Source organism: Oncorhynchus kisutch, linkage group LG2, assembly GCF_002021735.2.
Source record: "Oncorhynchus kisutch isolate 150728-3 linkage group LG2, Okis_V2, whole genome shotgun sequence".
In the NCBI taxonomy this organism is placed as follows: domain Eukaryota; kingdom Metazoa; phylum Chordata; class Actinopteri; order Salmoniformes; family Salmonidae; genus Oncorhynchus; species Oncorhynchus kisutch.
Window position 1 is genome coordinate 27,142,262 of NC_034175.2, and position 13,196 is coordinate 27,155,457.

The window sequence follows — 13,196 nt, forward strand, 5'->3', positions numbered from 1 at the left end:
ACCTCAGTTTCAACATACTCTCCTGCAACATGCCTCACCCATTGTGGTATGGATCTGCTATTTTCTATACTTTAGAACCAGAAACCCCAACAGCAGCTAGCCAGCTAACTAGCTAGTAGTCAGTAAGCCACTGCTAGCGGTCATCAGCTAACCTTAGCCCGGTCAACTCCTGCCAGTCTGCACAGCGCGATTCAACCCAGAGCATACCAGACTGCCTTTTTTTTCTCCACATCTCCGGTTTCCTACCGCAAGCACTGAACCTTTTCACCTGGATCATCGCAGCTAGCTAGCTGCTATCTGAGTGGCTATCCCCTGGCTCTAACATCTCTGTCCCGAAGCAAGCACCAGTGAGCCTGGAACTAGCCCCGTGCTAGGCCAATCTCCTGGTTAGCTGAAGAGGTCCGTCAGCCACTCCTTGGGCTACAATACATATTTTGCCAATTGGCCTGGACCCCTTTTACTTCCAACACGGAGCCCCGCCAATTCCATCACGACTGGTCTACCGACGTAATCCGCCCGAGGGGTTTCAACAGGCTCCTCCATTGCGACGTCCCCTGAAGACCCATCCGCTAGCTGTGGCCCGCTAGCTGTCTAGAGCATATCGGACTGTTAGCTGAAGCCATTTTCTTGGGCTACAATACCTATTTTGCCAATTGACCTGGACCTTTTTACTGCCTACACAGAGCCCTGCCGATCCAACAATTCTGGTGTGCCGACGTAACCGTCCGAAGGGGCTACAGCAGACTTCTTCCATCGCGACGTCCCCCTAAGGCCCTTCTGCTAGCCCCAGCCTGCTAGCTGTCTGAATCGCCATGTCTCCAACTCGCCGAGCTTACCACTGGTCCCTATGATCACTCGGCTACGCATGCCTGTCTCGTCCATTGCTGTTTTGGTTAGTGATTGTTGTCTTATTTCACTGTAGAGCCTCCAGCGCTTCTCAATATGCCTTAGCTAGCCCTTTTGTTTCACCTCCCACACGTAGTGACCTCACCTGGTCTAAATAGCCTGGTCTCATAGCCTTTAGCCGTACCCTTAACCTACTTCTCCTCTGTTTCTCTGGTGATGTAGAGGTTAATCCAGGACCCGCAGTGCCTAGCTCCACTCCTACTCCCCAGGCGCTCTCATTTGTTGACTTCTGTAACTGTAAAAGCCTTGGTTTCATGCATGTTAATATTAGAAGCCTCCTCCCTAAGTTTGTTTTACTCACTGCTTTGCTTAGGAAGGCCACCGAAAATCCTGAAATTTCCATCCCTAACTATAACATTTTCCGACAAGATAGAACTGCCAAAGTGGGCGGAGTTAAGTTGCAGAGTTCTGTCATACTATCCAGGTCTGTGCCCAAACAATTCGAGCTTCTGCTTCTAAAAATGCACCTTTCCGGAAACAAGTCTCTCACCGTTGCTGCTTGAAATAGACTGTGCCCTGGACACCATATGCTGTGCCCTGGACACCATATGCTGTGCCCTGGACACCATATGCTGTGCCCTGGACACCATATGCTGTGCCCTGGACACCATATGCTGTGCCCTGGACACCATATGCTGTGCCCTGGACACCATATGCTGTGCCCTGGACACCATATGCTGTGCCCTGGACACCATATGCTGTGCCCTGGACACCATATGCTGTGCCCTGGACACCATATGCTGTGCCCTGGACACCATATGTGAATTTATTGCCCCCCCCCCATCTATTTTCAGAGCTCATACTGTTAGGTGACCTAAACTGGGACATGCTTAACACCCCGGCTGTTATACTATCCAAGCTAGATGCCCTCAATCTCATACAAATGATCAATGAACCTTCCAAGTACAACCCCAAATCTGTAAACACGGGCACCCTTAAATAAGCATGCCCATTTAAAAAAAATATAGAACCAGGAACAAATATAGCCCTTGGTTCACTCCAGACCTGACTGCCCTTGACCAGCACAAAAACATCCTGTGGCGTACTGCATTAGCATCGAATAGCCCCCGCGATATGCAACTTTTCAGGGAAGTTAGGAACTAATATACACAGGCAGGAAAGCAAAGGCTAGCTTTTTCAAACAGAAATTTGCATCCTGTAGCACAATCTCCAAAAAGTTCTGGGACATGGTGAATAAGAGAACCTCCTCCCAGCTGCCCACTTCACTGTCACCACCGATAAATCCAAGATAATTGAGAATTTAAGTAAGCATTTTTCCACGGCTAGCCATGCTTTCCACCTGGCTACCCATACCCCGGTCAACAGCCCTGCACCCCCCACAGCAACTTGCCCAAACCTCCCCCATTTCTCCTTCACCCAAATCCAGATAGTAGATGTTCTTAAAGAGTTGCAAAATCTGGACCCCTACAAATCAGCTGGGCTAGACAATCTGGACCCTCTCTTTCTAAAGTTATCTACTGCAATTGTTGCAACCCCTATTACTAGCCTGTTTAACCTCTCTTTTGTATGGTCTGAGATCCCCAAAGATTGGAAAGCTGCTGCGGTCATCCCCCTCTTCAAATGGGGAGACACTCTAGACCAAACTGTTACAGACTCATATCTATTCTACCCTGCCTTTCTAAGGTCTTCGAAATCCAACTTAAAAAACAGATCCCCAACCATTTCGAATCCCACCGTACCTTCTCCGCTATGCAATCTGGTTTCAGAGCTGGTCATGGGTGCACCTCAGCCACGCTCAAGGTCCTAAATTATATCATAACCGCCATCGATAAAAGACAATACTGTGCAGCCGTATTCATCGACCTGGCAAAGGCTTTCAACTCTGTCACTCACCACATTCTTATTGGCAGACTCAACAGCCTTGGTTTCTCAAATGACTGCCTCGCCTGGTTCACTAACTACTTCTCAGACAGAGTTCAGTGTGTCAAATCGGAGGGCCTGTTGTCCGGACCTCTGGCAGTCTCTATGGGGGTGCCACAGGGTTCAATTCTCGGGCTGACTCTTTTCTCTGTATACATCAATGATGTCGCTCTTGCTGCTGGAGATTCTCTGATCCACCTCTATGCAGACGACACCATTCTGTATACTTCTGGCCTTTCTTTGGACACTGTTAACTAACCTCCGGACGAGCTTCACTGCCATACAACTCTCCTTCCGTGGCCTCCAACTGCTCTTAAATGCAAGTAAAACTAAATGCATGTCTTCAACCGATCGCTGCCTGCACCTGCCCTTCCGTCCAGCTTCACTACTCTGGACGGTTCTGACTTAGAATATGTGGACAGCTACAAATACCTAGGTGTCTGGTTAGACTCTCCTTCCAGACTCACATTAAGCATCTCCAATCCAAAATTAAATCTAGAATCGGCTTCCTATTTCGCACAAAGCCTCCTTCACTCATGCTGCCGAACATACCCTCGTAAAACTGACTATCCTCCCGATCCTTCTGCGATTATCATTTACAAAATAGCCTCCAACACTCAGAAAATTGGATGCAGTCTATCACCGTGCCATCAGTTTTGTCACCAAAGCCCCATATACTACCCACCACTGCGACCCGTACGTTCTCGTTGGCTGGCCCTCGCTTCATACTCATTGCCAAACCCAGGTCATCTATCTAAGTCCCTGCTGGGTAAAGCCCTGCCTTATCTCAGCTCACTGGTTACCATAGCAGCATCCACCCATAGCACGCGCTCCAGCAGGTATATTTCACTGTTTACCACCAAAGCCTATTTCTCCTTTGGCCGCCTTTCCTTCCAACTCTCTGCTGCCAATGACTGGAACGAATTGCAAAAATTACTTAAGCTGGAGACTCATATCTCCCTCACTAACTTCAAGCATCAGCTGTCAGAGCAGCTCACAGATCATTGCACTTGTACATAGCCCATCCAACTACCTCATCCCCATATTGTTTTTTTTCTCTCCTTTGCACCCCAGTATCTACTTGCACATTCATCTTCTGTACATCTATCACTCCAGTGTTTAATTGCTAAATTGTAATTGCTTCGCCACTACGGCCTATTTATTGCCTTACCTCCCTAATCTTACCTCATTTGCGCACACTGTATATATATTTTTTTCTATTGTGTTATTGACTGTGCGTTTTGTTTATTTGATGTGCAACGCTGTTGTTTGCTAGGCTTTATCTTGGCCAGGATATAATTGTAAATGAGAACTTGTTCTCACCTGGCCTACCTGGTTAAATAAAGGTGAAATATAATAATACTTTTTTTTTGAAGTCACATACAGTTGCAAGGAAAAGTATGTGAACCCTTTGGAATTACCTGAATTGGTCATACAATCTGATCTTATCTCCATTTAAGTCACAACAATAGACAAACAGTCTGGTTAAACTAATAACACACAAACAGTTATGTTGTCATGTCTTTATTGAACACACCGTGTAAACATTCACAGTGCAGGGTGGGAAAAGTATGTGAACCCTTAGATTTAATAACAGGTTGACCCTCCTTTGTCAGCAGTAACCTCAACCAAACATTTTCTGTAGTTGCAGATCAGACTTGCACAACGGTCATTCCTCTTTACAAAATTGTTTCAGTTCAGCAATATTCTTGGGATGTCTGGTGTGAACCGCTCTCTTGAGGTCATGCCACAATATCTCAAACGGGTTGAGGTCAGGGCTCTGACTGGGCCACTCTAGAAGGCATATTTTCTTCTTTTGAAGCAATTCTGTTGTTTTACTTCTGTGTTTTGTGTTGTTGTACTGTTGCATCACCCAACTTCTGTTGAGCGTTAATTGGAGGACAGATAGCCTTTTATTTAATTTTTTGTCGATGATAGCTAGCTGTCCAGGCCCTGAGGCAGCAAATCAGCCCCAAACCATGACGCTCCCTCCACCATGGTGTGCTGTGCCTTTTTTTTCATACATAGTGTTGTGTTCCCTCCAAACAATTCTACTTTAGTTTCATCTGTCCACAGAATATGTTGCCAGTAGCACTGTGGAACATCCATGTGCACTTTTGCGAACTTCAGATGTGCAGCAATGTTTTTTATTTTTGGACAGCAGTGGCTTCTTCTGTGGTGTCCTTCCATGAAACCATTCTTGTTTTAGGTATCGTAGACTCGTCAACAGAGGTGTTAGCATGTTCCAGAGACTTTTGTAAGTATTTTGCTGAAACTAGGATTCTTCTTAACTTCATTGAGCATTCTGTGTTGTGCTCTTACAGTCATCTTTGCAGGACGGCCACTCCTAAGGAGAGTATCAACAGTGTTGAACATTCTCCATTTATAGACAATTTACCTTACCATGGACTGATGAACATCAAGGCTTTTAGAGATACTTTTGTAACCCTTTCCAGCTTTATGCAAGTCAAAATTCTTAATCTTAGGTCTTCTGAGATCTCTTTTGTTCAAGGCATGGTTTACATCAGGTAATGCTTCTTGTGAATTGCAAACTCAAATTTTGTGAGTTTTTATAGGGCAGGACAGCTCTACCAACATCTCCAATCTCATCTCGTTGATTGGACTCCAGGTTAGCTGACTCGTGACTCCAATTAGCTTTTGGAGAAGCCATTAGCCTAGGGGTTCACATTCTGTTTCCAACCTACAATCATTTGCGTGTTATTAGTTTAAACACACTGTGTTTGTCAATTGTTTTGACTTAGATTAAGATCGGATCAAATTCAATGACCAATTTATGCATAAACCCGGGTAATTACGAAGGTTTCACATACTTTTTCTAGGCACTGTAAGTTGCATGGACTCACTCTGTGCGCAATAATAGTGATTAACATGATATTTAAAATGAGATTAAGAAAAGGGATGGCTAGAAATGTAATATTTGGAAAAGATTTGGTGATGTGGTAAGAGGATGATAGCAGTGCCAGCTATGTTGTGTTGTGAGACAGTCACAAGACGGGACTTTAAATAGGCCTATGGCATGTCAAGAACTGCCCACTGTTTAGATGTGTTGAATGGAAACTGACATCTGGACACTGACTGTCGGTCTATAACCTCTCACACAGCCTTATTTATAACTCTTGCAGAATTAATCATTTCTTGCAGTAAAATGATACACCAAATGTTGGCAAAATTTGAACTTGGGCACAGGAGTGAGAAATATGATTTCTTTCTTTCTACATCTTGAGAGAATGCAATGCTCAGTTAGCACCTCTACAGATGGTATGTCTTTATCATAAAAGCTGATAGTATTTCAACCACTTAAAATATGCATCGAAGCTGAACTGAAATCTTATCAGAAACACCTTAGGTCGTTTTCACAGCTTTCTTTTTCCTTACCGGTCAAACTGATGTCATTTTGGAAATTTTTTGGGGTTATTGTAATTTTTTGGGGCGTTACTGTATTATCTCCCCAGTCCGTAAACGTCTTTGCTCCGCGAATGACAAAGAGAACTTTGAATGCTTCAATCTAGTTGACAACAGTATTCTATCGATCTATTACATTATTCTGTTGAGCCAAGGTTTATTTAGTCTTCTAAGGCAACATATAATGACAAAAGAGAAGCTACATGTATCTTATTATAGACAAGTTGACTAACAAATAGCCCACCAAAATGTCGGAAATTATAAGCAGAAACGTGTCTAAATCAGGCAAAACAAAATTCAGCAACCCCTGTCAAATTCGTTCTACTGTCTGACTGTAGCCTATTGCATTTTCTAAATTAACTTTATATCCTGAATACAAAGTGTTATGTTGGGGGCAAATGCAATACAACACATAACCGAGTAACACTCCATATTTTCAAGCATAGTGGTGGCTGCATCACATTTTTAAGGCCTGGGAGTTTTTCAGGAGAAAAAAATTAACGGAATGGAGCTAAGCACAAGCAAAATCCTAGATCAAAACCTGGCACAGTCTGCTTTCCACCAAACACTGGGAGATGAATTCACCTTTTCAGCAGGATAATAACCTTAAACACTTGGCCAAATCTACACTGGCATTGCTTACCAAGAAGGCAGTGAATGTTCCTGAGTGACCGAGTTGCAGTTTTGACTTAAACCTACTTGGAAATCTATGGCAAGATCTGAAAAGTGTTGTCGAGCAATGATCAACAACCAATTTGACAGAGCTTGAAGATTTTTGAAAATAATAATTAGCCTATTTTGAGAAATCCAGGTGTGGAAAGCTCATAGCTGTAATCTCTGCCAAAGGTGATTCTACAAAGTATTGACTCAGGGGTGTGAATACTTATGTAAATATCTTTATGGGGTATTGTGTGTACAGTAGATGGGTAAGGAAAAAAATCTATTTAATCCATTTTGAATTCAGGCAGTAACACAAAAAAATTGGAATAATTCAAAGGTTATGATTAATTTGTGAAGGCACTAGTGTAGCCTGAAGACTTTTTTTTAATCCAAAATAATATATTCCCACCTCAAAAGGCAAACCGTATAGGTTAGTATATTTTAAAGCTGGACTCCTTTTGGTGTTACTGCCACGTTCGTTTGGGTTATAATAACAAATAGTCACTTCAGACAATGTTAGAATAGAGCGGTATACTACAAAGCAGGATCAATAAGTTAGCCAGCTATCTTTGCTAGGCAACCAGAAATAGCTAATTTCACAACTTGGATGTGTTTTTGTCTGTTGAATCAATTAGACCTTGCCCATTTTAACCTTACATTTTTTGAAAGAAACATATCAGAATATTTAGTCTTGTTAGCTGGCTAACTCCTGGATCCGACTTTGTAGTATACCCCTCAGCAGAATATGTACTGCGACATTTAAAAATAATAATAATTGCAACGATGCTGGTTGTTCCTCTCCTCCGTTTCATCAACAAAACAATAACAAAGACGCTGGGTCAAACGGTGGTGTTTCACCTTCTTCCAATTCCAGCTTTAATATGTGTCACAAGTTCTCAGAAGCCTAGGCCTAGTCAGTATTTTTAGTAGGCTCACCAATGTGACTCAACTTTTGAATTGAATGATGCAGAAGCTTGGTAAGCCTCTTATTGATTAAAAAAAAGAACCCATATGTGATAGTTAGTAGCGGCACACTCGGTTTTGCCTTTAGGCTACATAATAGTCTGCTCCTTTCTCACTAGGTAGTCTTGCTGAACGACTCTGGAAGTCTCTTTTCCTTGTAGTCGTTATGATTCATAGTCTTTAAAGAGCAGGGTAAACACTTAACACGCCCCGGTTTTATTGAAACCACAGCCAGTTCTTAAATTGGCTGTGAAACAAGATGGCAATTATCAAAACAAGAGCTGGAATCATAAACAGGCAAGGAAAAACTCCAGGCGTTTGTTTGTTTTGGCTTATCAGTTTTCTTGTTGAGTTGGGTTTTATTGTTCTTTCTCAATTGACAGTTAGACAGCGTTTGGCAGAGGACGTCTGGCGTGCTTGTCAAAACAGACTTGTCTGACATTTAGCATTAATTCCATTAATTGGATCCATTGGCCAAGCCTATTATTAATCACTGTCTTTTACTGTTACAGTTGAGTGATTTGAATAAACACTTCAATAAACATTTAATCTTTATTTCTAAACCACTGGATGAAATGTATCTGGCTATATTGATAAGCCTTGTGAATAAGCCGTAACAGCGAAATGAGGGGAAATGACATAATATTCTGTTGCCCTGGATGACCGCCGTGTAAGCTTTCTTTCTTTGTGCTTTTGGAAAGGACTGCAAAGCGTTGTCTTTTGTATGGAGTTGTCCAATATCTTATGAGGTTTAGGACATTTTCCGTGAAGAACAAAATCTTGGACTACCAGCAGAATTTGGTCAACGGTCATTCACCATGATTGATCCTCTAAATTAAGGCTAATCGAGCGGTTTGTTTTGTTGTATTGAACTCTCCATCCAGTCCTTTAAATACATGGTTTTATTTCTATGCAGCATATATTGATGATTATTAATAAGAAAACTGTGAGGATTGAGGAGAGTTTGAGTTTGAGTTTGAGTTTATTTTTATTTTTACAGGGACAGTGCACATTAATCAACATTTCAGTAAAAGTGCCGGTTTTAGCCAGCCAGCTAATTTTCAACCGCAGTCCCTGGGCAGGTTATTAAAAACAATTACAATATAGACAATAGCAACATAGGACAAGCAAGACATAGCATACAGACAGAGCAACATAGGACAAGCAAGACATAGCATACAGACGGAGCAACATAAAACAAAAAGCAGCAAGACAAAATTCATAAAAGCAACAAAGTGTTTCCACACCTCACAAGCTACAGACAACAGACAACATGGAGAGCGGCAACACACAGCTAGGGACCATGTTCACAAATCTGATTGACCTTTAGCCATGTCTTCAAGCATTTTGTGAAAGTGTGATATGTGGTGCAGTTATGTGTGTCTGATGGCAGTGTATTCCAGACATGGGAAGCTCTCACAGAGAATGCAGAGAAATTATACTTGAAAGCAATTCCCCAGGATTGAAGGGCTAAGAGAGCAGACATTATTGTAGGACTGAATGGTGTTAACGAGTTTCTGGGTTGGTAGGAAACCATGCCAAGATAGCAGGCAGACATTATTTTCCCTGTTCAAGATATTGTCATATGCAAATGCAGGTGAAAAAGTTTTGAAGTGAATGCACCACAGTTGAAAAGAAGCATGCTAGGAGAGCAGATGGGGCCTAATCCCGATTCCTGTTGAGGCATCACTTAAGGGCCATCTCCTGTCCTTCCTGTGATCCAGTAGAACAAGAAGAAAGCACCTTGTGTTAGTCAGAACTAATACTGTAATGACAGTCTGTGTCAATTGATCATGTTTTGATGTTCCACTTGACACTGTACTGGAATATTAAAACAGTGCTTTTTCTCTTTGTCTCCTGTGCCCAGTATGGATTATTTATGAGCAGGTGATGATAGCTGCGTTGGACTGCAGTCGGGATGATTTGGCTTGGGTAAGTGAACTACCGACAGCTGCCACACACGCTCAACGACCTCAAAATCCATCTCTCACAGTCATTGCTGCTTTGTCACCCCCGCTGCCAAATGTGAAAATATTTTTATTTGGCCAAAAATATTACCCCATCTGTCTATACTTTGGAAAAACCATTTGCTGAGCAGTGTTGGAATAAGGGAGTGTAGAAAACTCACTATAGATGAACACCAGTGTTAGTGTTAGCTGTAAACCTTTATGGAGTTTAACTCCCCCTTTCCTTGTTGATTCATCTGCCATCCCAGAGTTAGCTAATAGATATGTTACAGATTGTGTTACTTAAAGTGCCTTCAGAAATTATTCACACCCCTTGACTTTTTACACATTTTGTTGTTACAAGGTGGGATAAAAATGGATTTAATTGTCATGTTTAGTCAATGATCTACACAAAGTAATCTGTAAAGTCAGTGGAAGAAAAATTATACAATTTGTAAAAGAATTATGAAAAATCGAACATTAATATATCTTGATTATATCCACCTAAGTCAATACATGTCAGAATCACCTTTGACAGTGATTAAAGATGTTTATTTTTTTTATATAACTAGGCAAGTCAGTTAAGAACACATTGTTATTTACGATGATGACCTAGGAACAGTGGGTTAACTGCCTTGTTCAGGGGCAGAACGTCAGATTTTTACCTTGTCAGCTCTGGGATTAGATCTAGCAACCTTTCGGTTACTGGCCCAACGTTCTAACTACTAGGCTACCTGCCGCCCGTCTTTCTGGGTAAGTCACATTTATTATAAAAACACCAAAAAACGAATCTCTGTCAAGTTGGTTGTTGATCATTGCTAGACTAGGCCACTCAGGAACATTCAGTGTCATTCAGTGTCATCTTGGTAAGCAACTCCAGTGTATATTTGACCTTGTCTTTTAGGTAATTGGCCTGCTGAAAGGTGGCCTGCTGAAAGGCTTTCTCCCAGTGTCTGTTGGAAAGCAGAATGAACCAGGGTTTCCTCTAGGAATAAGGCCTGTGCTTAGCTCTATTCGGTTTATTTTTATCCCCCCAAGAATTCCCTAGTCCTTGCCTAGGACAAGCATACCCATAACATGACTCCTGAATTTATTTAGGCTTGCCATAACAAAGGGATTGAATACTTGACTCAAGACATTTTAGCATTGAATTTTTTATTAATTTGTAAAAATGTCCCAAAACATGATTCCATTTTGACATTATGGAGTATTGTGTGTAGGCCAGTGTCAAAAATCTCATCACTGCTCTAGAGGAGATCTGCATGGAGGAATGGGCCAAAATACCAGCAACAGTGTGTGAAGACATACAGAAAACGTTTGACCTCTGTCATTGCCAACAAAGGGTATATAACAAAGTATTGAGATAAACTTTTGTTATTGACCAAATACTTATTTTCCACCATAATTTGCAAATTAATTCATTAAAAATCCTACAATGTGATTTTCTGGATTTTTTTTTCTCATTTTGTCTGTCATAGTTGAAGTGTACCTATGATGAAAATGACAGGCCTCATATTTTTAAGTGGGAGAACTTGCACAATTGGTGGATGACTAAATACTTTTTTGCCCCACTGTATAAGTGTTCTTGCTTAGCTTGATTTAAATCAAAACGTGCATTTTCACTACAAAGAACAGGAACCTATGGCATTTTCCCACTATTCTGGACTGATTTGAACTGGCTAAATGTACTATTGAAGTCTAGTTAATGTCCTGTCAGTTGTTTTGCTCCTACCTGCTTACAATTGAGTGACACATTTAAAAAAATATATATATATATATTTTATGGGTGATGGGGAAATAGTATATAAGGATGTTTTGCAAGGATTCCCTATGTATTGCAAAGAATATTGGCGAAGACGAAACGAGATTACGTGAAGATGTCCAATCACCTGCTCCCAGTGAGAAAGACCATGACTGTAGTTGGATAGGTCAAATGATCCGGGCTGCAGAACAGATTTTCCATCTCATCCAGAATATCGTTGGACGTGACGATAACCATTCCTCACCTCTGTCATGAGTGTGTGGAAAAAAATAAACTCCAGTTCCCTCATAGAGACGGGAGGGGAAAAAAACTCACCGAAAAGAGCATCCTGCCTCTCCTTTTTATGGTAGCGAGTGGTGAATTGTGGGTAGCCACAAGGCAACATGGTCTTCAACCACGTCAGCTGCTGATTTTCACATAATTTCTTCAGGACCGTGTTGTTGCTCTTTTATCATGGATCCCATGAATGGAAACCAGCTATCCCTCTCAATGGTCTGGGCGGACTGGATTGCGTCATTTAAAAAAAACACACACAAAAATACACTGCATATATGACATCTCAAAACCACATATGTTTTACATGGATACAATATATTTGTTTGTGTTTAAAGGGGCAGTGCGGTCAAAGTCTATTTTCTTTTTTTGTATGATATTTCCTCACTATGAGGTTGAAATAACACTCAAATTGTGAATTTATGATAATGCCCTTTAGTGTAAGAGCTTTTTGAAAAAAACTCCTCGAGTGTCAGCCTTTCAGGATGGAGTTTTTCCCCACAGCATGACAAAATCTGATCTGATTATTCTGAACAATGACCAGTTGCTGGTGTTGAACTTTTGTGACATTGTTTGAACAATGTTGCAGTCCACTAAGCCAAAGAAATGAATTTTACCGAAGTGGTCAAACCGGGCTCTCACCTGAACATTGATATTGTCCAGTACGTTGTAGTTGATTGTCCCACTCTCTACTCTGATCAGCTGTTTACTTCGAGTTTCACTTTCTGCCAGCCCCAGTTCATCACATTTCAGCGAGAATTGCTCGCTGCCGTTCCAGTGCTTTAATCGTGTCGCTGATTATGGGTACTGCAGAAACTCCTATCCATCACTTTGTTCGGCAGAACATGGAAGAGCGACTCAGTTTTATTGAAAATTCCATCATAGGCCATGAGCAAAAACCAAACCAGGTGGCGGTCTCTAAACGGGGTTGCTAACATTTGTTTCAGCCAAGGCATGTAGTAGTTCCACATAGTTGCCCCTGAGCCTGTTTGATGAGCTGGCGCTCATTGTTGCTCTCTGACTGCCTTTCGACGTCCGTTAGCTGGCAGCATATGGTAGAAACTCAAATACACAAGTCATGTCAAGGAGTTTGAAGGGAGGGAGAAAGGCACAGCGAAGGCTGCCTTTCCCTTGGCCTCCTTGCGCAAATTTGGGAAGTACAGTGCCTTGCGAAAGTATTCGGCCCCCTTGAACTTTGCGACCTTTTGCCACATTTCAGGCTTCAAACATAAAGATATAAAACTGTATTTTTTTGTGAAGAATCAACAACAAGTGGGACACAATCATGAAGTGGAACAACATTTATTGGATATTTCAAACTTTTTTTAACAAATCAAAAACTGAAAAATTGGGCGTGCAAAATTATTCAGCCCCCTGAAGTT

General features: G+C 41.7%; 1 protein-coding gene across 2 annotated transcripts in view; it reads left to right on the forward strand.

The window, feature by feature from the left end:
* The window catches only part of LOC109864514 (ER membrane protein complex subunit 2), a 60,387-nt gene that overhangs the window by 6,882 nt on the left and 40,309 nt on the right, over positions 1-13,196 (forward strand). For both annotated transcript variants that reach the window (XM_020452363.2, XM_020452366.2), the window contains exon 3: positions 9,701-9,765. In XM_020452363.2, coding sequence (XP_020307952.1) covers positions 9,701-9,765 — 65 coding nt within the window. The remainder of the gene's footprint in view (positions 1-9,700; positions 9,766-13,196) is intronic.